This window comes from Dioscorea cayenensis, unplaced genomic scaffold (assembly GCF_009730915.1).
Source record: "Dioscorea cayenensis subsp. rotundata cultivar TDr96_F1 unplaced genomic scaffold, TDr96_F1_v2_PseudoChromosome.rev07_lg8_w22 25.fasta BLBR01001288.1, whole genome shotgun sequence".
Lineage (NCBI taxonomy): Eukaryota > Viridiplantae > Streptophyta > Magnoliopsida > Dioscoreales > Dioscoreaceae > Dioscorea > Dioscorea cayenensis.
Window position 1 is genome coordinate 18,214 of NW_024087679.1, and position 24,432 is coordinate 42,645.

The 24,432-nt window shown below is 36.5% G+C and overlaps 6 protein-coding genes across 7 annotated transcripts; 3 read left to right on the plus strand and 3 right to left on the minus strand.

The window, feature by feature from the left end:
* Positions 1–107: 107 nt before the first annotated feature.
* LOC120256114 (BTB/POZ domain-containing protein At5g03250-like) lies at positions 108–2,621 on the minus strand. Of its 2 annotated transcripts, XM_039263888.1 has the most exons (4): positions 2,498–2,621; positions 2,161–2,230; positions 846–2,069; positions 108–734 (listed from the first exon to the last, which is right to left on the minus strand). In XM_039263888.1, exons 1-4 carry the CDS (start codon positions 2,554–2,556, stop codon positions 288–290), a joined length of 1,800 nt encoding a protein of 599 aa, XP_039119822.1. In that variant the 5' UTR covers positions 2,557–2,621; the 3' UTR covers positions 108–287. The 2 variants fall into 2 exon arrangements, with proteins under 2 accessions (XP_039119822.1, XP_039119823.1); XM_039263889.1 differs by lacking the exon at positions 2,498–2,621 and having other exon boundaries at positions 846–2,049; positions 2,161–2,180.
* A 796-nt stretch (positions 2,622–3,417) lies between these two features.
* Positions 3,418–8,011, minus strand: LOC120256115. Its single transcript, XM_039263890.1, has 4 exons — positions 7,684–8,011; positions 7,139–7,597; positions 6,085–7,049; positions 3,418–5,883 (listed from the first exon to the last, which is right to left on the minus strand). The coding sequence occupies exons 1-4, from the start codon at positions 8,009–8,011 to the stop codon at positions 3,418–3,420; spliced, it is 4,218 nt and encodes a 1,405-aa protein (XP_039119824.1).
* A 2,560-nt stretch (positions 8,012–10,571) lies between these two features.
* LOC120256117 lies at positions 10,572–13,582 on the plus strand. The gene is made up of 6 exons (XM_039263892.1): positions 10,572–10,888; positions 11,597–11,667; positions 11,761–11,831; positions 11,941–12,459; positions 12,543–12,633; positions 13,280–13,582. The coding sequence occupies exons 1-6, from the start codon at positions 10,747–10,749 to the stop codon at positions 13,364–13,366; spliced, it is 981 nt and encodes a 326-aa protein (XP_039119826.1). The 5' UTR covers positions 10,572–10,746; the 3' UTR covers positions 13,367–13,582.
* A 241-nt stretch (positions 13,583–13,823) lies between these two features.
* On the plus strand, positions 13,824–15,211 carry LOC120256116. The gene is made up of 2 exons (XM_039263891.1): positions 13,824–14,383; positions 14,697–15,211. The coding sequence occupies exons 1-2, from the start codon at positions 13,955–13,957 to the stop codon at positions 15,138–15,140; spliced, it is 873 nt and encodes a 290-aa protein (XP_039119825.1). The 5' UTR covers positions 13,824–13,954; the 3' UTR covers positions 15,141–15,211.
* A 1,811-nt stretch (positions 15,212–17,022) lies between these two features.
* Positions 17,023–17,848, plus strand: LOC120256120. Its single transcript, XM_039263894.1, has one exon. The coding sequence runs from the start codon at positions 17,099–17,101 to the stop codon at positions 17,528–17,530; it is 432 nt and encodes a 143-aa protein (XP_039119828.1). The 5' UTR covers positions 17,023–17,098; the 3' UTR covers positions 17,531–17,848.
* On the minus strand, positions 17,628–22,368 carry LOC120256118 (oligoribonuclease). The gene is made up of 9 exons (XM_039263893.1): positions 22,234–22,368; positions 21,834–21,957; positions 21,448–21,588; positions 20,832–20,908; positions 20,069–20,150; positions 19,936–19,991; positions 19,024–19,110; positions 18,221–18,311; positions 17,628–17,975 (listed from the first exon to the last, which is right to left on the minus strand). Exons 2-9 carry the CDS (start codon positions 21,943–21,945, stop codon positions 17,851–17,853), a joined length of 771 nt encoding a protein of 256 aa, XP_039119827.1. The 5' UTR covers positions 21,946–21,957; positions 22,234–22,368; the 3' UTR covers positions 17,628–17,850.
* Between the last annotated feature and the right edge of the window lie 2,064 nt (positions 22,369–24,432).

Here is a 24,432-nt window from a genome sequence, read left to right on the forward strand (position 1 = left end):
TTGAAAGAAAATTGGACCATAGTTGACATTTAGAGACCAATTTGATTGAAACTTTATAAAGTACTAATTTGATATATGACTAAAGAAGAAAGATTTTGATGCATTTATTAACGATTCAGGCCTTTCTCCAACCTCATTGTTTGACAATGAATCAGTAGAGTTTGACATTCAGGCCTTCGATTTGTTTGATTGAACACTTGGAGAAAAAGCAATCACAAACTAGTTAGAGAGATTCAACAATTGGATCATTGAGATGGCTATGATATACAACAGAAATGGTCGTGCAATCACTGCTGTTGTTGAGATTTTGATCCAAAACCAAACTTCTTAGAAAAAAGACTCCATGAATTCTTAGGCTTGCCAATCTTCTGAATCTCTTGCTTCATGCTTGAGCATTCCTTTTCGAGCACTGAAACACGCTGTCTCATTTGATCAGTGCTCAGAATCAAGTCATCTTCCTGCAATTCTTGAGTTATTTCACCGTCAGTGTTCTTCTGTAGCATCATGAGATTTCCATGAGGACCATGAGGATTCTCCATGTTTTCAGAGACAAAGAACCAACTTGCAATGGATGTTCTTAGTCTAAGTTGCTCGAAAAACAGGACTTGGACAACAACTCTCAGAGGAAGCCTCTCATTCTGTGCTGCATGTGTGCATGCCTCCAGTGACAGCTTCTGGCAGTTCATTAACCGACATAGTTGCTCGCGTTCAGAGTCTGTGAGCCATGGGTGTGACTAGAATCAAGAATCAGAGAACCATACTAATCAGAGAGAGGCATTGCAGAAAGAAAAATTATTGATATGCATATCTGAAGACAATGTTCTACTCGCAAAAGAAAAGATTACCTTAAGATAAATATCAATTGCCCGATAAATGCCATCATCCAAAGGCCGCGAATAATCAGGAATGACAGCAGCAAGAGCCTGGAACTTAGGAAGCTTCAAAGTGACATCAGGTGCAACTTCTGCAAGGTAGCCATCGATTAGCTTTGCAACCATGGTCATTGGTTTCACTGAAGGATTGCTGCCCATCAACTGCCCTTCATCGAGAATTCCAGGAGAAGTTGGAGCAGATAATTGCTCTGTTGACATGAAATGATCAAGAATTCTCTGAACACAATCAGTGTCATACAGAGTCTCCACTGAATAGCCCAAGTTTGGTATCAAAAGGTCCTCTAACGCAGCATCTTCCAATTGTAGTCCTATTCTTTTCTCCAAATTCTCTCTGCTTGAAGGACTTGCGTGCAAGATCATTGCAGTGCGAAGCAAGCCAAGTAGAAACTTTGTAGAAGTGACACCCTTCTTCATTGGCAACAAGGCTACTATTTCCTCAAGGAGTTCCCTCTGATCACTCTCTGATGGTGCAGAAACTGCAGTGGTGGGAGCAATGCGGTTATTGTTTTCACGGAAACTTGAATTCCTACTCAGTCCTGGCAGATACCTCTTTGCATAGAACATAACAGAACCAGCAATGTTTTCAGGATTCATTCCTTTCGATTCCATAGCCAATATGAGTCTTTTATACAGAGGTAAACTTAGGAAAGAAACATCTTCATACCACCAATCTGCACCTACTGATGTAGGTCTGTCTTCAGTACAAATTCCATTCCACAGAGCTATGCCTCCTGGGCTTTTCAGCGAGCACCTTCCGGCCATTGGCCAACTAAAGAGGGATGGATCAGCACAAGCTTTCATTGCCAGTGAATTGATACATCTGTTCACAATGTGAAGGTCCTCAGCATAAGGGAGAACATCCTCACATTTCTCAAGTGCTTTGATAGAGTCTTTCCAGCTTCCAAACACTTCATCAAGGAAATTCTCTGTTTGCACAATGAGATTCCCTCCTACATATTCTTCATTCATTTTAAGATGCTCTGCAGCACATCTCAGATAGACCACATTGTAAGCATTCAACTCCATCCTAACATCATAGCAGAACTTAGCAACAAGCTCAAATGCCTTTGCACCACCAGGGATGTCATGCAGCTGCAAAACACAACCTTTTCCTTCTTCACTGTGGAATTCACTGATCATCTTTTGCAGGAGTCCACTTTTGTTCAGCAACGGAAACTGAATTCCATCAAAAATTTTGCTCTAAAACACTAATAAACATTTCTTGAACATGAAAAATCAAAGATGAAAAAAAACGCAGAAATAATACCTTGTGGAGATGAAAGGACATCTCTCCAATCTCTACAATCACATCACTTTCAAGCTCATTTGTACACATCCTATATATAAAAATAATATAAAAAAACAGGCAAATTTACATGCAACATTAAAAGAAACACATCAAATAACTACCAACAAAACTTAAAAAAACAAACTTTTTTGCTTTAATTTGCTTCCCATCCAATAATCTTCTCCATTAAACCAAAAAACACACGAAAAAATGGCTACTTACTGCGTCATCAGTGATTAGAGAAATCAAAAACCTTAAAAAATGCATGAATATAAAAGAACGAGAAGAAAGAAGAGAAATGGGAATGAACACCTACCATGAATGGCCATCTAGTCTAAAGACTTCAGCTTTGGATCCCAACTTCATGGTAGCCATTTCCTACAAACAACAGCAATGGCAATGGCAATGGCAATTGCAATCTAACTCATAGTTAGGGTTAGGAAAAAAAAAACGCAGATGAAATTAAAATTAAAATTAAAAAGGGTTTAATTGTTTTCATTTAATTAATTAATCGCTGGTTTAGTTGGGCTTGATGGAGATGAGCCCGGGTCTAACGGAGATGGAGGTGCAGCGAGTCCTTAAAGTCCTCCGCCTCTTCGAGCTCACTTGTGTGCTGTTTACCTGCTTATCCACCGCACGATTGCCTCGAGATTAGATATACATGCAATACCATGAAACAACTTGTGATTTAATGAGTAATCTCTCACCTTTTTTTTCTTTAGGTTTTTTTTTAATTATGATTTTAAACTTCTCTTTTTAATTTTTGCTTAAAAATATGGTGATGGTGACCAACTGCCTTTGGGTCAATTGGTATCGGGTCCTTTGCGTAAGGCGTTCGTTTCAGGGAGGACCCGAGATCGAACCTCATGTCCTACATAAGGTGAGGGCACGTGGGTCGGCGTTGAGGTGCATATCGCCTTTCTCAAAAATGGTGGTGTAAAAAGCTCCTTTCTCGTTTTTAGTTTAATTGAAATAATTTATCTATTTTTTTTTTTAAACTCCTTCATTTACCTTCTGAAATATACCTAGATTTTTGAGAAGGTGGATAAACAACTTCAATTAAAGAAAGAACGAGAACAAGAGTACATCACCCAGAGGGAAGAAAAAGAGCGGACAAAAACCAGACCCACACGCCCTAAAACAAAACAAACCACAAGGAGTGGCAACCACATACAGCCCCAGCAAGCACCAAAACGGCAGAGGAGACCTCCACCAGAGATCAGGACACCCCACCAACTAACCCGTGAATGGCTCCTGGATCCCATCAGCTGGCACGTCGCCACCTAAATCCTCCTCACGTGCATCTAAGAACTCTAGACTGCGACGAATGGCCGACATCGCGAAGTCAAGCTTCTCCTGAGTACCCTCGGGTGCTGAAGAGAACCAGAATAAGAGTAGGTGATCAATTTTGTACAGAATAGCATCAGAAGACATGGTAATAGCATTAAAAATGCAATCATTCCTAGCAAGCCAAATCAACCACACAATTGCTTTGGCAATAAGATCCCCGGCCAACCGACATGTCGGTCTGACCGCAGCACGCCAATCGCCCCAAACAGCAATCCGGTCCCTCGGGGTATCCGGAAGCTGGCACAGGCGAGTAAAATACCCCCAAATATGTCTAGCAAATGAGCACTGAAAAAAGAGATGATCCACAGTTTCAATCGCCAAGTGACACAAGACACACGTCGCAGTAGGAAGCCGATTGCATCTCCTACGTTCAAGGTTGTCCATGGTGAGAACCTTATTTTGCCACACCAGCCAATTGAAGAGATTGATTTTCTTCGGACATAAGCCCCGCCAGAAGAAACTCGCAATCGGACATCGATGGCCGCCATCATTCAAGAAGCTATAGAAGGACTTGACCGAAAATATACCGCTACGTGTGAGCCTCCACCCTTTATTATTCCCACCAGATATCCCAGCCACTCTCACTCTGTCACGAATAGGGATAACATCTTCAACTGCTGCGAAAGGGTGATCCGCTAAAAGATACTCCAACTCACGGATAGTACCATTAGCATAGCGTGAATGCATGAAAGCATCTGCCCAGTAAAACATAGGTGCGCTCTCGTTCAACCAACAGTCTTTCCAGAAAAGCTTTTCTGCCCCAGAATTAATGCCATGGGAGACACAACCCCTAAACGCCGGCAGACAGTCGATAACCCCTTTCCAGAAGTAAGAAATTCTTCCCGAATATCTAGGAGACAAATTCCAACTTGAAACCCCATAATTAAATCGGACGACATCCGCACCACTCCAAGAATCATCCTTCAAGAATTTCCAACACCATTTACCTAACAGAGCCTGGTTAAAGCTTTTTAGGTCTAAAATGCCCCAACCCCCCTGATCGCGCGATCGACAGAGATTAGACCACCCCACCAACTGACATAGCGGGTTGTCGATGTCAGGCCCAGACCATAAAAAATCTCTACAGATCCGATTGATCTCCATGATGACCCAACAAGGCAAATGGAACAAGGACATCCAATATGTAGGTAGCGCAGACAGAACCGAATTCACCAGGGTGAGCCGACCGCCAATAGACAAGTGCTGCACCTTCCATGAGGAGAGTCGCTTTCTAATCTTCAAAATGAGCCCCTCCCAATCTTGTTTTCTAGGTCTACGCCCCGCAATCGGAATGCCGAGATAAGTGACTGGAAGAAGACCCCTATAGCAAGACAAGGTCTCCGCAGCGGCGATATCTGGTAGCTCCCCAACAGAAGAAACGTATAGACAGGTTTTAGAGAAGTTGGTCGCAAGACCAGTCATACCCTCGAACACATTTAACATGAGCTTAATAATTCTCAGATCTTCCAACCCACCAGTAGTCAGCACTAACAAATCATCCGCATAATGTAGATTGCACATACTGTGCCGCTCCTCCAACGGAACACCAACCAAGATACGCGATAGCAACGCATGAGAGAACATCGTACACAGCACGTCCGTAACCAGCACGAACAGCAAGGGGGAAAGCGGGTCACCTTGACGTAAACCCCTCTGATAACGAACATAACCATTGGGGGATCCATTAACCAGTATGGAGGCCTTGGAAGACACTAAGATGCACTTGATCCAACCGACCCAACGATCTCCAAAGCCTCTAGCCTTTAACAGGTCAAAGAGGAAATCCCAATCCACAAGATCAAAGGCCTTAGAAAAATCAACTTTCAAAATGTGCCCAGGTAATCTACGCTTATGCATGCTGAAAATCAACTCCTCAGCAGTGGCCACATTGTCCAGAATACAGCGACCTTTTAGGAAAGCCGACTGCTCATTATCAACCAAGGAATTCATGTGAAGACTCAGGCGCGTTGCCAACAATTTAGAAATGATTTTTAAGGAGGAGTTAATCAAACTGATGGGCCTATAATCTCCAAGACCCGCAGGGGAGTCCACTTTGGGAATGAGGGTGATACTTGCCCAGCTGATTCTTTCTAAATTAGCCCTCTGCCAGAAGAAATCCTCACAAAGAACAGCGAGATCAGTCTTGCCAGTGTCCCAAAACTGTTTGAAGAATTGGATAGGGAAACCATCCGGGCCCGGTGCTTTATCGCCCCCTAAATCAAAAACCACCCTTTTAATCTCATCTAAGATGAAAGGTCTCTCTAAACAAGATAAATCCACCAGCCTCTTGTTAGCAAACAATCTCCAAAGGTTCACTCTAATCCTCCTTGGCCGTCTGGACCCAAAATGTTGCTGAAAAAAATCAGCGAACGCTCTGCCAATATCCCGGGGATCAGCGATTGTTCCCCCATCCCGAACTATGGATGGAATGAAATTGCGGTTTTTACGCCTATTGGCTATCGCATGAAAAAATTTAGTGTTTTCATCCCCCTCCTTTAGCCATTGTATCCTAGATCTCTGCTTCTAATAAATCTCTTCTTGCGAGCGTATAACCTTTAACTTGTCAAACACCTCTTGCTTCTTCCTAACCTCGGCTAAGGTCAACCTCCTCGACTCTGAGACACAATCAAGATTGTCAATCCCAGTCATCATGGCAAGCTTCTTCAGCTTAATAGACCCAAAACAGAATTTCGCCCACTGCCTCAAATACAGTCTCAACCCCGCCACTTTTTTGGCAAGAATGAAGGCACCACACCCAGATAGCGTCGGATCCTCCCACCATTGCTTAACAAGATCATGGAACCCATCAGCAGTGGACCAAACCAGCTCGTACCGGAACGGTCTCGGGTAGGACACGTGTCTACCAACTTCTAAACGGATCGGCACATGATCGGAACCAAGTCTAGGTAGACTCACTTGCGTCCCTCTCGAGAAGCAGGCCAACCACTCCTGATTAACCAGAAAACGATCCAATTTAACCCAGATCGGATCCTCTTGACCGTTGGTCCAAGTGAACTTCCTACCCACCGCCGGGGGCTCGAACAATCCCAGCTCATTCAAGAAAGCGTTGGCATAACTAATGTCAACCAAGTTAGGATTTCCCGAGGATTTGTCCTCCACCGAAAAAATATTGTTGAAGTCCCCACAAATTACCCAAGGTAATGAGCTAGCATTCCTACAATTACCCAATTCTTCCCAGAAGACCTGCTTACGAGAACGAACCGAAGGCCCATATACCGCCGTGCAGGACCACCTGAGATTATCCCTCTTCGACACAAACTCCACGGAAATAGAGAACATCCCAGTCTGCGAGCACCTGCCTGAGAAAAGATCACTATTCCAACCGATCACAATGCCACCCGCAGAACCGGTAGCAGGCAAGAAAACGAACTGGTCCAACCGTGAACCCCCGACTTCCTTCCAAATCAAGGACGAGATCTCCTCCAATTTCGTCTCTGCAGCACCGTCGGCCACAGCACCTTTCTTCTTTGACGACTTCGGTGGCTCAGCCAGGTACCCTGTTTTCTCATTGAACCGAGTTGAAGGTTTTTTCTGTCGTTCACTCTTTCTGGCCCGATGGCCTGCCCACTTGCCTGTGGCTCAGAACCTCCCTTCAACCCTGGTAACAGTTCCCTGAGATTCCTTTCAAAATCAGAAAGAGAATCACCCGAATCAATGTCATCAGTGCCCTCTCCCCCTATCAGATCCTCAGAATCTGGCGATGAAATAACTGTAGTACGGGTAACAGTAATCCCGTCATCAGAGCACCCCTCCGTACCACCTGTCTCAGAAGGAGGCACAACATCGGAAACAGAAACAGGGACAGGAATCAACACCCACATCCCTCCCAAAAAGTGCCAAATGAATCCAGGAGGAGGACCCAACTCCGGTACAACTGATCCATCTTTAAAATTAAACCCCTCCAAGGAATGCGGGCTAGACAAAGAGTTGGTCCCCTTAAGTGTTGGCAAAGCAGGAACCCCAGTTAGGGTCTCAGAAATCCCCACTGGGTCCACAGTAGGGCCCACGACACTCTCCGGTCCCATAGCCTTCTCCAAAACCTTGTCTGCAAACAGCCCAGCAAAGGCCCATCTGAGACCGGATCTAATTGGAAGCCCACATCACTAATCAAAAGGGGATCCCCTTGTTTACGGCTGATCAATGTCTGAGAAAAAAGGCCCAAAGAAGAGAAAAGCCCAGCATCTTGAGTAATTGGGTCCACATGTTTTAGCCCACATGCCAATCCCTCGCTAACCTGCACCCTCCCATACTGCCCCGAAAAAACCGTAGAACCCTGAGCCTTCTCCCGCGAGACAACAGAAGCCACCTCAGTAGCATGTTCCCGCGAGACACCAGAAAGCCCCAACCTTAAACTGTTCCCGCGGGACACCAGAACCCTCTCCAACGAGCGGAACCTTAACATGTTCCTTCGCAACCTTAAAGTGGTCCAGCGAAACCTCGGCATCCCCTTGCTTGCCATCTGTCCCTCGCCTAACGTGGTCCCGCACCCTCTGCGGCTTAACGTGCCAACGTTCGACACGTCTTCCATCTGTACCGCATGCACGTCGTTCGGGAGACCGAGCCGTAGCACCCCTTGCGGATCCAGTGGATCTCGCCGGCGCCCCAGAGAGACCTCCGGTCCGAAGAGAAGTGCCCCTCGCACGAGCGGGAATCGCCGGACCACCACCGTGGGAGCAACGCTCAACCACGTTAACCTAGATTATTCTTTCTTTTTATAATTATATATATTTATTATTATTTTCTAAATTATTATCATGTATTTTCAAACTTTTTGAGTATCTTAAATCCTATAATCTATTAAATAAATCTTAAAATAATATCAGGTTTTTAAATCTATGCAAATACGATGAAGGTTAAATTGAGAATTTGAGATTTAATTAAAAATAGAACAAAAATAAAAAATAATAATAAGGTTATTTTGGTGGATTTGTAAATCAATTTTAAGTAAAACTGTTGAAAGGGGCTGGGTGATAATATTTTCTTTAAATATTGAAAAAAGTATCAAATATCCATTATGTTTGATAACCAAAAATTTTAAATATTCGAACATAATCCAGATCCTATAGCCTATAGGGATAAAAATTAATAGAGCTGGTAATAATTTCACCAATCAAAGAATACAAACAATGAATGGGAGATGGAAGCACTGACTAAAAAAAGGAGCTTCTCTTCATTCACAATCTACAATGGTTGTAAGAAGCTACATCAGTTTCAATCTAGAAAAAAAAAGGAATCATGTTTGCTGTATTGCTGTAATCTTTCTGAGAAGAAAATTGAGGAGAAAAATGAATGATAATGTTGATTCTGAGTACTTGCAGGAACTTGAATGTGATTTCCAGGCATCTACATTAATGTTCTTCATCAACTCTTTGAACCTTTTAGCTCAAGGACTTGGCTTCACAGTGTTTAAGCATTATGCCCTGGGACTGATTTGATATGCAGTAAATTTACATCAATCTTAGTGAGAATTTGAATGGTCTCACAACTGACATTTCATGGTAATAGGTCATATTAAGGAATTGTGGCTCTAACTGATGATTAAGAGGATCATTCTGCAGCAGCCAATGTACGAGGAAAAATATATTCTGCAACACCACACCATAGTCCGAATGACTGTTATTCAGACTATGGTGTCATTCCCAGATGGTTTATTAGTAGTTGGACCCTCATTAAAAGTTTTTCATAAGTGGTGAAAGTTCAAATCATAAGGAGAGCAGTGTTAGTAGCGGTTGTAGACAGATGGTCCCAATGCCCACATGTGTGTAGGCCATGCATTTTTTAGTAGCATAATTATTCATCTTGAAAAAAAAAAAAAATACCATAGTCTAGGCGTTTGGTTGTCAAGAGTGGATTTAGGGAGGAAGGAATATGAGTGACATGAGGGGAAGTGAAGTAGGAGTGAGAATAAAGAATGCGTTTAGTTGGTAAGGTTTGGAGAGTGTAATTTATTGGAAATGAAAAAAATAAAAAAAGTAAATATGATAAAATTACACTCATGCTGTTTATGCAAAACAAATACTATTGTATATATAATAATAGCTTATTTTTAATTATATTTTTTAAAAATATTAAAAAATGTAAATAATTAATTACTAAAAATAAATATTTAACTTTATAATACTACAATTTCATTCTAATTTTTTAGATTTAAGTAATAATATTATTAATTAGCTATTAATTACAAATTAAATTAAAAATAATTCCAATAAAAGAAGTTAATTATAATAATTATTTCTTTTGCAAAGAACAACAATGTAATAAAAAAATCAAAACAATTAAAAACAACTTATAAAATATGATATATATATATATATGACCATATTAGTTATTTTCATATTCAAGTTACCCAATCCCCCCTCCCAAAATAATCCCCCCAAAAAATATGTTGCTAAAGTACCATCAATTATGTTCTCCATGGAGCAGTTATTAGCTAGAAATCTTGCCTTCACTTTCATCAGTAAAATTTGGCTTTACATCTTTTGGTTACCATATGTAAATAATTCCTCACCTGTTCTTAATTAGCTTAATAGTTCATATTGACAATCTAAAAAAAGGTATCACATTTGCATATACCCTGCACCATTCGTTTGAAATATTTTTAAGATCGCACTGTAGATAACATAACAAACTTAACATATTCTCACGCATTTTATTTTATTTTTGTGATGAAAAATCATAAAACAAATTATGTGAAATAAATGCATCTTAACCTGGTATGCCAATTTACACAGAAAAAAAAATATAAATTTAAAAAATCAATTAGAATAATAATTATATATATATATATATTGTATAAAGTGTTAAGATATGCACAGGGGTGAAATTAAAAAGGACACACCAATTTTTTTTTTTTTTTGAAACAGAGATTATTTAAAATATTTTATAAATATATGAATCAAAATCAACATTTATGGATGCAAACAAACCTATCAAAGTTGCATTTAATAATATTATTAATAATCCTATCAAAGTTGCATTTAATAATATTATTATTAATAATAAACAAATAAATAAATAAATAAAGTACCATATGTTATTCGATTCCAAACTTGTCTCGAGATCAGGACAATCGTCTTTGTGATCCTCTGCATACCGTTCATCATGCATAGAGATCCGTGACACAGCCCAAGGCTCGCACAGCCTGAAAGTTGGGAAAGCTCGGAGGTCATCGGAGGAAAGTGGAAGCCGACGACAATGGCGGATAAGCCGAGCAGAGCTCTGGTGCTAATTGGTGATGGCCACGCTTCTTGCGTCTCACCCTCGTATGCGAATCTCCACGCCTTCGCCTCCAGGGCCTCCTGTGGTTTCCTCTCCCTTCGAACTCCTATTCCATCTGGTACTCACTTCACTTCCCTTTTTCTATTCACTGAATTATGATTCCTTTTTGTTTATGGAAAAAAATTGGTGAGGAGATTGACGCCCATTTGATTTGGGGGTGATCCACTGACCATTTGGTTCAGGGATTTGGTGGGTTGATTGTAAATATTGAATCTTTGTTCCAATTGATTGGTTTTACTGTGATTGATCCTGCTTTTATTGGCTGGGCGGTAAGGAAGGTGGCGTCTTTATGGATTTTGTTATCCAATTCACTGGAAACATTCAGAAAGTTGGAATTTTTCTGGATGAGAACTCACGGCCTTGACATCAAGGCCATTCTTCACTTCGGAAGTATTGCGATCTCCTTCATTCTGGATTTTCCATGGCTTTTTTTGTTTTTAATCTTTAGTATGATTCATTGCTGTAGTACTGCAACGATCTTCTGAATCTATACTTGGTGTCGTTAACTAAATTTATCAACTATGTGAATCAAATACTATGCTCATTTCATCAGTTTTATAAGTTTAGAGTTCTGTGTTTATGCAGTGTTTCTGGGAATTCTTGCTTTTTTTCTTTTTTCTTATAGGAAAAGGACTGTTGTTGGTGTTGAATGGCTAAATATATTCAGGACTCTTTTGGTTACTTCAAGCTAAAAGAAATGTAGGATTGGATTTCCTGGGCTTTTGCTTATTTTTCTCTGTTGCATTTTTTTGTGGTTCAATTTCAGAAAGTGAAAATGATAGAGTGATCAGAGAATTAGCACAGCTGCTTGATGCATATGATTTCTATGTGAACAAGGTGAGTCTACACATCATGTTAGGTTTTTCAAAAGTTATTTACCTTTTACTTTGTTTACTGTTTCATGTCATGTATCTTGTCTTGGTATTGCAGCATGGAAACCATGGTAACGTCAATACTGATGTGAAAAAAGAGGAGCTTGTGTGTCCAACAATTTCTGAGAGGTGCAATGAGCTTGCCTGTAACACTAAATCGAATTATATATTTTCCGGACCGTATTTTTGTGCAAATTATGTGAGCATGGCACTGACATGCTTCCTTGTTAAACTTCAGGTTTATGGGTTTGAGAGCTGCTTTCATTACTAACTGCACTGATTCGGTATCATTTGCAAGAAATCTTGGTTTGAATGTTCTGCAACTTCATGAAATAGTTAGGCAAAATGAGTCCAGTGAACTGCTTCCTGAAGTCTCTGATGCTGTCATATCTAAGCTACTATTGCTTCTAGGTTTTTCAGGAGGGGATGTACTAGAAAAATATGATTTTGATCTAGTCTTCTTGCATGTTAGATTTACTGAAAAGTCAAAAGATCAGAAAGAAAAGACATTTATAAATAGTGATGTTGAGTGGCTCGACAAATTGGTTGGCGGGATCATGCAAACGGTGCATCCTGGATCACTAGTTGCCTCTCGTTTGCACTTCTCCATCTTGTTAAGTTATGGTATTGTTTCAAAGAATGATGAGAACTGTACTTTGGTTTTGAACTCTTCAACAGAAACAAATTCCGATCTGTCTTTACTTCGCCCTCGTCAAAGTTACACAATGAAAGGTGGAAGCATATTAAAGGACATCAGGTATATATGACCTTCCTGCATTTAGCTAAATTTGTAACAACTAAGGCATTTTGTTTGATTCATAAGGCATTTGTGTTTTATAGGCATCATCATCCTATCTTAGTTGCTCAGTTGCAAGAGGGAGTAACTCGTAGAGATATGGTAACAAAGTTTTCCTTTGAAGAATTTAAGAAGGTATGTCTCTCTCTTAATCTTCTAAGTCAACATGTTACTTAAAAAGGTGTTGCCAAATAAGTGATATTAGATTCAGATGATGTTTCTGAAAATTTGTTTAGCTGCTTTAAAGATGATTTGTGCAACAGTGAACGATGATGTTGCTATTAGCGTTGTGAACTTGTCAAATGGGGATAAGCAAGTTTTTATGGACTTCCTTGTCAGTATAATCATACACTCTGAAATATGTGCCACTTTACAGTCTTGCGCATGTGCGAAGAACTGGATAAGTATCTGATTTGTCCATAGAAGTTGTAGAGAGAGAGAGAGAGAGAGAGAAACACATAGCATTTAGTGATGGAATGAAGAAGATTTTAACTGCTAATAGATTAGAGAATGTAGAGAATGCTTGCTTCTTCTTTTTGTTGTTTATATCGTTTGTAACCATGTCAAGCTGTAGTTTTGTTAGGGCCACAGGATTTGTAGATAGTGCGAGTATGCTAAGAAACATGTAATCTATTGATATCGATTGGCTTAAGTACATTATAAATAAGTTACCAAATTTGAAAACATGTGAGATTGGCTTTCTGTTATGGTTTAATTGTTCTTCGGATTTCTCTGGCCTCCACTATAATTGATTTACACACATTTCTTTGCATTTATGCAGGATGGGGCGAACCTCACTATACTCGCTGATAGGTTTCTGCACGAGGTGGCGTTCAAGCTCTGGAAAGCACCAAAGTATGGAGCCTGAGATTAAAATCACCTGACACTAAGGAGGACAACAAAATGCAGTATGAAATTACCCCTTGTTTATGAATAAAGCAAATTGAGGATGAGTTACAACATATTGCCTAAAGGCAAACAGCAGAATTTTCCGTTGTCAATGTCAAAAGATAAAATATAAAAGCCGGTTTCTTCGGCATGTTGTGTATCTAGATGAGTTCAACAACCGCAAGTTGGTTTCGTAGACAATGAGATTCTATGTTGTGAGCATCTTGAATTGACTACCTTGACTCCCCCTCAAGGCAAGCTTCTCTTTAATCTCTTAATAGAATTCCTTCTGTTTTATGGACGCTAGCTTGCATGCCGTGAAAGACAAAGTTACATCATTCTTATACTTAGAAACTCTCATGACGTATTGCTTGCACGCTTACTGAACCTTGTATAACCATTGTTACTATAAATATCTAGAGGCCTACTAAAAATCACATGAAGATCTCTTCCTTTTCACCCCTTATTATTCTTTGTCCTTGGCCTCAAACTCACTCATTGCTTGCACGCTTACTGAACCATTTAACTATTGTCACTATAAATATCATAGAAGCCTACTAAAATTCACATGGAGGTCTCTTCCTTTTCACCTCTCATTACTCTTCAGCCTCGACCTCGACCTCATTTATCCGGTCGACTGTCTCGGCAGAGAAAACCCCTCCGTATTCATGCAAGCCGAAACAACGAAGAAGAAGACTATCAAAACATAGTGGATAAAAACATGGTGACATTGAGAAGAAGAATAACAGAGGTGAAGGCATTGGATAGAACTGAGGAATGTGTGGAGTTGGAGAAGGATTACTGCTATAAGTTATATGACTCTGATGTTTGTGAGATCCTAGGATGGTTACAAGTTCATATGATAAGCAGTGAGCCAAGCATGGGTATAGGCATTACATTAATGTTACGTCTCAATGTTCCAACCTCTGTGCTTGTTATCATGCTTCATTTGATGGATGCTGCAAAGTGCATTCTTGATGCAGTGCATGTTGACCATTAATCTTTAATGTAATTCCAACTTAATTATTGAATTATGAGATAGTTTATACTGTTTACATATGTACTATATTAGTATAGAATGATTGGTTGAAGTCCAATTCAAGGAAGGAAACCACCATGAAACTTCCACTTTTAGTATTTTAATGGGAAAATAACTGGCCAGCACCGTCCCACAAATACTTGGCTGTAAACCATAGACTTACACAACCCTTTGAACATGTATCATCAGCTGCCACGTGTCAATGTTTAATAGGCTTAATAATCATTTACCAACCCTTACAAATAAATATATCTCTTAACATCTACTTTTCTCAACTCTTAACCAAATGGAAACCAGTACTTCCATTATTTGTTCCTCTGCTTCCCTTTTCAATACTACATTTCTCGGAAAGAAAAATACTTATTTTCTCAGAAATACAAGAGTGTTTTGTTCTGGAAAGCATAATTTTGGTTCTGACTATGGAGGTTGGCTAGTTGATGAAAACATGATTGTGCTTCGTAAAAGATTGCATGAGATGAAAATGGCCGGAAAAAACTATGAGCCGCCGTCTGATTGGTCGGAGTGGGAGAAGAAGTACCATAAGAGATATGAAAAAGGTGTTTATGAGGTGGTAGGATTGGTGCAAAACATTTTAATGAACACTAGGCCAAGTTTGGCAATTGGGATTGTGTTCATGCTTTTGTTTAGTGTTCCCTCTTCAATCACCATTTTCATGTTTTTTCTTTTTGATGGAGGGAAGTCATTGTTTTCTTGATCTTTGAGTTTTTTATTTGAAAAGAGGTTGTATTGTTTTGTATATTAGGATTTTATTTATTTGTTTATTTATTGTTTGAGAAATATAGATTGTATTTTTTTCATTTATTATTTGATGTTTGATTTGAATATAATTCACATTGCGGTATTCATGGTTAGAATGTTTGGACATGTAACATGTTCCATCTTTTTTGGAATTGAGGTTCTTTACAGCTAAGGAAGCCTATTTTCAACTTTTTTTTTTCTTGAAAAAAAATGGATATACGCTGTATTCCATTTGTTTTTAATTAATTTGTATTTTTCAAAAAAACAAAATAATTATTTTTTCAAATGAAACTTAGATCACTGTTATTTTAAGTGTTGACTCACTAATATTCTGAGAGCAGCGGGGTTTGATGAAATTACTTGTTTAAATAATTTTAAATTGTAACTTGTCCCCATTCATTAAAATAAAATATTTCTATGTTTTAATTTATTTTTTAATTTTAAAACATTCATCTCCATCTTTCAATGTCTACAAACATCAGCTCATGCTAATAAATTATATTACATATGGCATTCAACGTGTGATCTAGTTATATACTTCTAATATCTTATTGACATGCACATACATGACAAATGATTAAAAGAGATTTTTTTAAGAATAAAAATAAGAAGAAAATAAAATATCAATCCTATGATGGGGAGGTAGTAAAATACACATATTTTAATTTAAATAGACTTAAGCAAACAAAATAGATTGAATAAAAAATAGAAATACGTGCTCATAGTGTCACTCTATCTATTTTCAGGTCGCTCAATAAAACTATATTATCCAAAATATGATATCAAAATAGCTAGATAAAAAGGGGGAGGTCATGGGTTCAAATCCCAATGGTATGACACCAAAGTATAAGAGGGAGGTCATGGGTTCAAATCCCTCACGACAGATCTGATTCATTTCTTGTTATATATTGTTCACGGGATTCTTATCTTATTTTTTTATCTGTATCATCCCTGGTTCAGATCTTGTTTAGATGCGGTTTATATTCATATAAAAAGGGACGACTGTAGATCTATTATTCATAGCTAGATAATTATATCAACATAAGCCTAATAAACACTATTTTAATATACTTGCAATTTTTTTTACGCTAGATTCAATTTTTAAATTTCCACATAAAGAAAATTTTTTTTTTTTTTTAGTTCCAAAATAAAGAATTAGAAAAATCCAATTAATCATTGGTTTCTCCGTGTTTCCAATAAAGCATGAAAAGAATCATTTTTAAAAAGAAAAAAATTGTAATTGTCCACCAAATCAAACCTCCTTAACTTGCGGTAGGGGAATTGCTTGCAACTCCAAATGCAAAGTACATGCATAATAACAATAATCATACTTCACAAGCAATGCCCTAAATTTGCAAAATCAATCCACTCAAATTAAAATACTCCCCCAATCAATTATCCAAAAGTTGGCAACATTAATTCCAACCCTAATCCAACACAACCACCTAAATTGACTCAGTAATTCTGTCCTGCAACCCACCCTCTTCCAAATCCAACTAAAAAAAAAAAACTTCCAAAAACCACTCCAAATTAGCCTTCCAATCAATATAATAATATAATATGCTCCCAAAAACCCCCAACCCTAACCCTAACCCTAACCCTAACCCGCCTGAAAAGAGTCCTAATTAGGAAGCTTCGTAGCTGCCCTAAATTGATTGGATCATATCCACACCAATTGATGATCCACTTGACAAGGACCCAAATTAAAGAACTGGTTCGTCCCCACACGCTTACCCTTAAGTATTAAGTACCGTGTTCCGTTCGTCACGCTCTCAAACCCGTTTCCCACCTCTCGTTTCCCCATCATTTATAAACCGTTCTTGGCGCCATCCCTTTCGTCCTTAAAATCCTATAAAAATATCAAGAGACTACTTTACTGACAAAGCAAAACCATTGCTTCCAACTTTCAACCAAATGAAGACTAATTTCTTTGCTTCTTCTTTCAATACGCCATTCCCTGTCAAAACATCACCACCGCCTCGTCGCGTAAAGACTCACCGGAAAACCGTCTTTGCCAGCAAGAAGAACAGTGGTGATTATGGGTCAGATCACAGCAAAGGTATTGTAGATGAGAACATGATTGTTCTGAGGAAGAGGATGCATGAAATGAAGATGGCTGAGCGGAATTATGAACCGCCGGAGAACTGGATGGAGTGGGAGAAAAGGTATTACACAAGGTATGAGTCTGATGTTTGTGTTGCCATTGGCTTCTTGCAGACCTTCTTGATGAACAACAGGCCGAGTGTCGGAGTTTCTGTCTTGCTATTGCACTTGCTCAGTTTGCCTGTTTCAGTGGTTTTGATCCTGCTTCATTTGACCAGTCATATTATGCCTTCTCTTGGTTGAGCAGTGCTTGGATGATGGCTGGCTATATTCAATACACAGTGTGGGTCAGTAATTCATATTGTATAATATACTTGGAATCCAAAGAGACAAGCAAAACTGATGACAAACTGGCAAGTCTTTTTAGTGATGAAGAAAATATATTGAGAATATAAATATTGAATGTAATAAGACATATGAGTGAAAAGACACCTTAAGTGGATTTGGTGTTGAGCAAAAAATTAACTAAAACAAAAAACATGACCCTGCTTGATACCGATATTCGCATGATGTTAATATAATCTAAAGATGTACCAATAGTTGTACATGATGTTCTAGTTATATCAGTGCCTTGACCGGTTCGGCGCTTTGAAAATATTGTCCTTGTAGAACTTGAGTTCCTTGATGCTTTCTTTGATGTCGTCCATTGCTCTGTGTTTGTTTTCCTTTTTAGGGGCCTTTCTCTTGTCTACAGAGAACCCGGAATAAAATGTAAGCTGATGTTGCATAATATCATCATTATAATTTTTTTCTTTTTATCAGTTTCATTGATAGAAGATGAACAGGAATATAATAAATTCACCCCTCATATGGATTGACATGTTGTGATACACATTTACATGATGTGTTTTAAGGGTCATCAATTAAGGCTAAACAAAAAAATATATATATCTGACAACTAAAAAGAAGGGAAGAAAGAAGAGGTGCAATTACCTTTGGGAAACCATCGCACACATAACGCCATAACACTACTAACATCAACGAGTACATGAGGGAAGAGACCTGCCAATTCCGGCATATATTTCTAGAAAAATAAATACAAGGTAGACACGTTAGAAGATAGCATGCATCCATTACAGACTATTGTTACAGATGAATATTTAAAATCACATAATTAGGTCATTTATTTATGTACAGTGCTATCACAAGGGATGTAAACAGTGACAAACAACCAACAGAATTAGTTCATGGACCAAATTCAAAGCACGATATGGAATCACATGAACCACGGTGACTGAAAGGTGTGTCTAAATTTCTCAAGATTGATCTAAAACTATTGAGACGGCATAACATAATTGAAAGCTTCAGTCCCATACATGCTCTTCAGAAATTTCAACACAACACCATCTGAAATATTATAACTGCATAGATGCATAATTGCATCTCAAAATTTTCAGGCATAGGACATATCTAATTTGGCTTAAAAATTCAACAAACATCCTAATGCTCCCATTGTACATTTCTAAACGTTGCAGCCCTCATGCCTTTCTAGGCTATCATCCCAAGATTCTTATCCAAAGAAAAAAATTGCTAGCATAAACAAGTGCCTTCTGCTTACATAAGTCTAACTTCTTGAAGGCATGCAAATTTTATTGACCATCTCATAAGCAACTTCCTGGTGCATCCACCATTCTAGGATCTTTGCCAAACTTCCAATATGGACAAAACAACAGAGGAAGCATATATATATATATATATATATATATATACATACATATAGAAAGTGCATTACATACTTTCAAAAACATGAAGTCCACATAAATCGAGTTTCCAGCCAGAAGTGGCGAGTCTGAATCTACATATTTCTTCACAAAATCAATAACCTGAAATACAACAAACATTTTTTGTTAATGAATTCTGGGTATAATAAGTACAATTAACCAGTAATAGAACCGCAAAGTGGTAATTACTTGTAGCCTCTTTCTTTTAAATCAAATAATGCACACTATCCTACAAGTTACTTTCGGTAAATAATAAAAGTAATAACAACTCCGCTGATAAAGAAGAGAAAAGTATTTCGTATTAAAATTGGCACATCCATAGTGAATCAAGAGGCCTTAGTATCAGAGTTGAAGGAGCCCTGCAGACTAAGGAAAAATCAGTAGGTCTCCTCCAAGACGGACCTAGGATAATTTCCAGTCATAGAATGCAAGAATAACAAAAGAAGTACCAAAACTATTGAGAAGGTTCTCTATCAATTGGAACTTGAAACCGATCAACTTCTATGAGACCAGCTATAGTATGCAATGAATGCATTCTTCCAACTCTGGATGTATTAAAAATATTTCCTATTCACTGGTCCCAATTTATGATAAAGCTGAAAAATACACTACAATGTTTTCTGGAGACATCGTAATATAACAAAGCAATTTGCAGTGTTCAAATCATATTGCTCCAAAGATAACTTTGGCCATGCAGCTAGACCATGCATATATATAAATATATATAGCAGTAACATAGGTATCAATTTAATTAGGATTGAGCTTCAGCTTAGAATCTGATCAACATAAGAGGAAAACAAAAGTGAACATGTAAACAAAATAGAATATCATTGATATATGGTTAAACAAATGTCAGTTGTCAAATAACTATAGAAAAAGAGAGAAAAAAAAAAAAAGGAAGGAAGAGCCTCTGTAATGTCAACTAACCTGTTTCTCTGCATCATGCTCAGTAATTGTACTTTGCAGAACTCTTTTTGTTAAACCTTTGTCAAAAAAAAAAATTGTGATTATTTTCCAATTTCCAAGGGTAATATTATTAAGAGATAGCATCATAACACACCACTAGCTGCATGATGCTCCCGACACCATTCCCCCATGTTATCTAAGCACTCCTTGGTTTGTCCAATGACCAGATCAGGACCCTGAATAAAAGTAAATAATAATAACAATAAATAATAAGATTACGTTAAAGCATATACAAGTTCCTGCTAATGAACATTTATTACATGATATGGCATTCATTACAAAGGTCGCGTTCAACCATAATTGGTATGCTATGCAAGGATAAGGCATGAATATTAATCAAAATAGTATGAAGGTGCTATCTCATATGGCAACAATGGCGTCTCATTAACATGAATTGGATTTTGACCAGCCGATATTGGTGTATTTAAATTGCATGCTTTGATAGAGCAGATATTTTGATATTCTTGTGAACAATCCCAAGGGCTAATTCATAAGCTTGTAGAAGTTGAAGAAGGTGCTGATCTGTTCAACTACAGATTTCCTAGGATTAATATCCACTTTTCCATTTGTAATAGCATAAAAATGAACTAGCCATTGCTTTTTAATTTAGCCATTGGGATAGGCTTTGGGTTCTCAGTACTGTAAGTACAATGAGGTATTTAAGAATATAATACCAATGAAATCTTCAACATAGACAAATGAGACTTTTCAGGCAAGTAAAATATGAGGTTAAGATGGTGGGACTGCAAGACCATCACAGGTACCACCTAAAAGTAAAGCAAAACATACACAGAGAACCCACACAAACACACAGGAAAATATTAATCCATACACAATTCCAAAGTGAAAAAACACACCTCCACCAACTTGTTCAGGTTACCATCTGTTATGACACAAGCAATCTCTAAAATACGATCAACTTCAACATTCAACCCTATAAGTTCAATAAAAGAGAAGATACATAAGAACAAAAACTTAACTTAAAGCTTATGATAAGTAACCTCACAAAAGTTAAACAACAAACAGGAATCAGCAAATTGCTGAAGAACAGAATAAAATAGATTGAAACTTCTTTAAGCATTGTTATATTTACAACAATGAGCAGTAAAATTTGCCCATGACTACCATAAATGCAGGCAACATACACAGGAGATACAGCAATCCAGATACATACTCAGAAATTTTAAAAATGAACTTTTTGAAAAAAAAAAAAGAAGTTACATGATCTATTAAGTCTCAAAAACCATGTAAGATCTCATAGCAAGAATGGGTACTCGCCAAAACACAAGAAACACTTCCTGATTCCAGCAATACACCAATGAAAACAAAAAAAAAAAACAAAAACAAAAATCAGGCTTAAACTGGATATTTTTTCAACATTAATATTCCAACTTCATTCAAGATCAAACTAAAGCAAATGTGCAAGACCTATATAAGATGCAGAACAAAGGGGTATAAAAATAAAATGGATACCAGTCATTTCCAAGTCAATCCACACAAGTGGCAATCTGTACTCTCCTGAAGATGAAGACGATTTGGGGTTCTCTAGATTAGATTCATTTTTAATAAGAGTTGATTGCTTTCCTGATGTCTTGCCTTTGCCATTGTTTTTATCTGCATTCATAGAACACCAACAACCTTACAGCTTGAAATTTGATACTATGTAAAAAGTTTGTAATGTTACAAGCTACTAATATTAATCTCCTGCCCCCTCCACAACCATAAGCTCAAGCATCTTCTTTTTTGTTTATAAATTGTGGTGTAGAGAATAGTAGACATGCAACTAAAACCAAATTTTGTCATCAATTCATCAAAATTACAAATTTACTTAAAATTCACAATAACAAGAATCAACTCACCTGATTTAGCAGCACCAGCCCCATTCTTGGCAGCAGCCAATGGTGCTACTTCCTCTTTATCATCCTCAGCGTCCATATTGAGAACGGAGAAGATATTAGACAGACCACTCATGACTCCAAAACTCTTCATTAAAAAAAAAAAAATGAGCCGAAGAAAACGTTAATTTTTCCACTATCCTCTCTCATTGACCCAAGACTTCGATTGACTTGATAGTCAACCAAAACCATACAACAATTGACAACACAAAAATACTCCCAAAAAACAATCCTTGATCAAATTAATGGCGCTCTAATCAGTCAAAAAGTTCATAAACCGAATTCTAAAGCCCGAACCAAACATCGTCTCATAAAATTCAAACAATAGAAATTCACACATGAGAGTAGATAAGGGTTTCAGTACCTTATGAGCTTCTTCGTAGCTCCGGAAAAAGCTAGGGTTTGTCCGGGAGACAACGATGAGAAGGAGAAGAAGCTCCAATCGAAGGCGCTCCGGCGTTTTCACTTCCAAAATGAAACCTGGGAGGCCACGGTAGCTAATTAATAAACGAATTACTTTTTTTTTCCAAAAGAAAAAAAAGAAGGAAATTTACCTCTTTTTAAAATTATCAAATTATTATTAATGTTATATACACTAAATTTCTGATAATTGTAACATGGAATTTATGATTTCCCATTAAAAAAACTACTAATAAATATCATATGTTGTAAATATTTTTAATAAATAATAATAATAATAATCTCATAAATAATAATAAATAATTAATAAATTAAAATGAATAATAATTTAATTGGCTTAGTTATGTGGTGCGGTAGCTATCACGGAACTGAAATTTTTAGCTATGGATTTATAAGTTTTATCATTTATTTATTATATAATTCGGAGATATATTATTAATTATTTTACAAAATTGATATCTTTTATTTTAAATATCATTAAATTGAGATAATTAAACAAATGAGGATGAACCACATCCTAATCACTAGGACGGAACGTATTCATAATATCAACCGTAATTGTCCATGATTTTTTTACTTTATTTTTAAAATATATATATATAAATCAAGGAAATTAGTGCTGCACTTCAACAAAAACAACTCCGGATCAATATTATTTTTATTTTAAAAAATAATATAGTTAATTTAGTTTCGAAATACTGACAATAATAATAATTATTATTTAAAAATTAATATTTTATTTAAAAAATATTTTGTTTTTATTAGTATTAGTTTAAAAAAATTAAAAAAAATCAAATAATAGTTTTACAATAGATTATTATTTTTTGTGACAATCATGCAAAATTGTCTGAAAAATCCTAAATAATTCTTCTAAAATAATATTTAAAACTCAATGAAAAGTACAATTTTTTATTTGAATTTTGTTATTATTATTTTTATTTTTATTTTACATATATTAAAACATAAAGTATAAAACTTTATTTTATTGATTTTATAAATATTTTCTCCAAACACTCAACAACAATAACTAGCCTAAGAACTGATTGGGTCTGTTTGTCTAGCATATTTTTTATTTTTTTCATTTAAATTGAAAAAGTTTTTAGAAGATATGTTTGAGCATTCATTTGAAAGACTTAATTGTGATTTTCAGCAAACGTATCTAATATTTCCCATTTTAATAATAAAACTTTTTCATTTTTGTAAAAAAATTAATTACTCCGAATTTGGAGTCTGCATGACAAATTGAATATCTCTTGTTTATATATTATAGTGCAAACCATTTTTACGTATCTTATAATGGCTAATGTTATATATTTAAATTAAACCTTTATTATGAATAAAAAAGCATATCTAGACTATCTAGTAATTAAAGTGTTGGGTATTTACTCGTACTTTTAAAATCTATGTTTATATTTACAAAGTATGTAATTATATGCTATAAAAAATATTTATCTACAAATATCATATCTTATTTTTAAAAAATTAAATACACAATAATAAATATATTTAAATTTTTTATTAACCTGGTCATGCGTAAAACGCGTACTGATTCAGTATTATATATATATATATATACATGAATATTTGCTTTGATTTTTAAAACTTGTTCTTTGAACAAATATATATTTTATAAAAACGGAAAATAAAATAAAAAACTATCTTATTAAAATAAAATTAAAAAACTAAATTCTAGCAAGAAATTTCAAAATGTAACAGAGGCCTTCCATTTTATATACAATGAACCAGGAAGAAAAACACAAAAACAAATACTAGACATAAGGGCTTTTTAATTAGTTGAAAAATGCGTCATGCATTTATTACCCTATCACCAATCATTGACCAATCAACTTATTTCAAGTTCAAATTTATAATAATATTTCATGTTTTTAATAAAATATGATAAATCCATGTTAGTCCACGTATACAAACGGGACATAAATTTAATAACATATGTACCCTCATTTATTTGATTTTTTGAGTTTGATTTCAAATTTTTTATAAAATAAATATTTTACATACTTGGTAAATCAATGAATAATTGAATCAAGAGGTAGTTAATATATTTTATGTTTTTAATAAAAATAAATAAATCAGAATTTTGTTGTTCTCTTTATAACAAGTAATTCTAAAATTATAAATATAT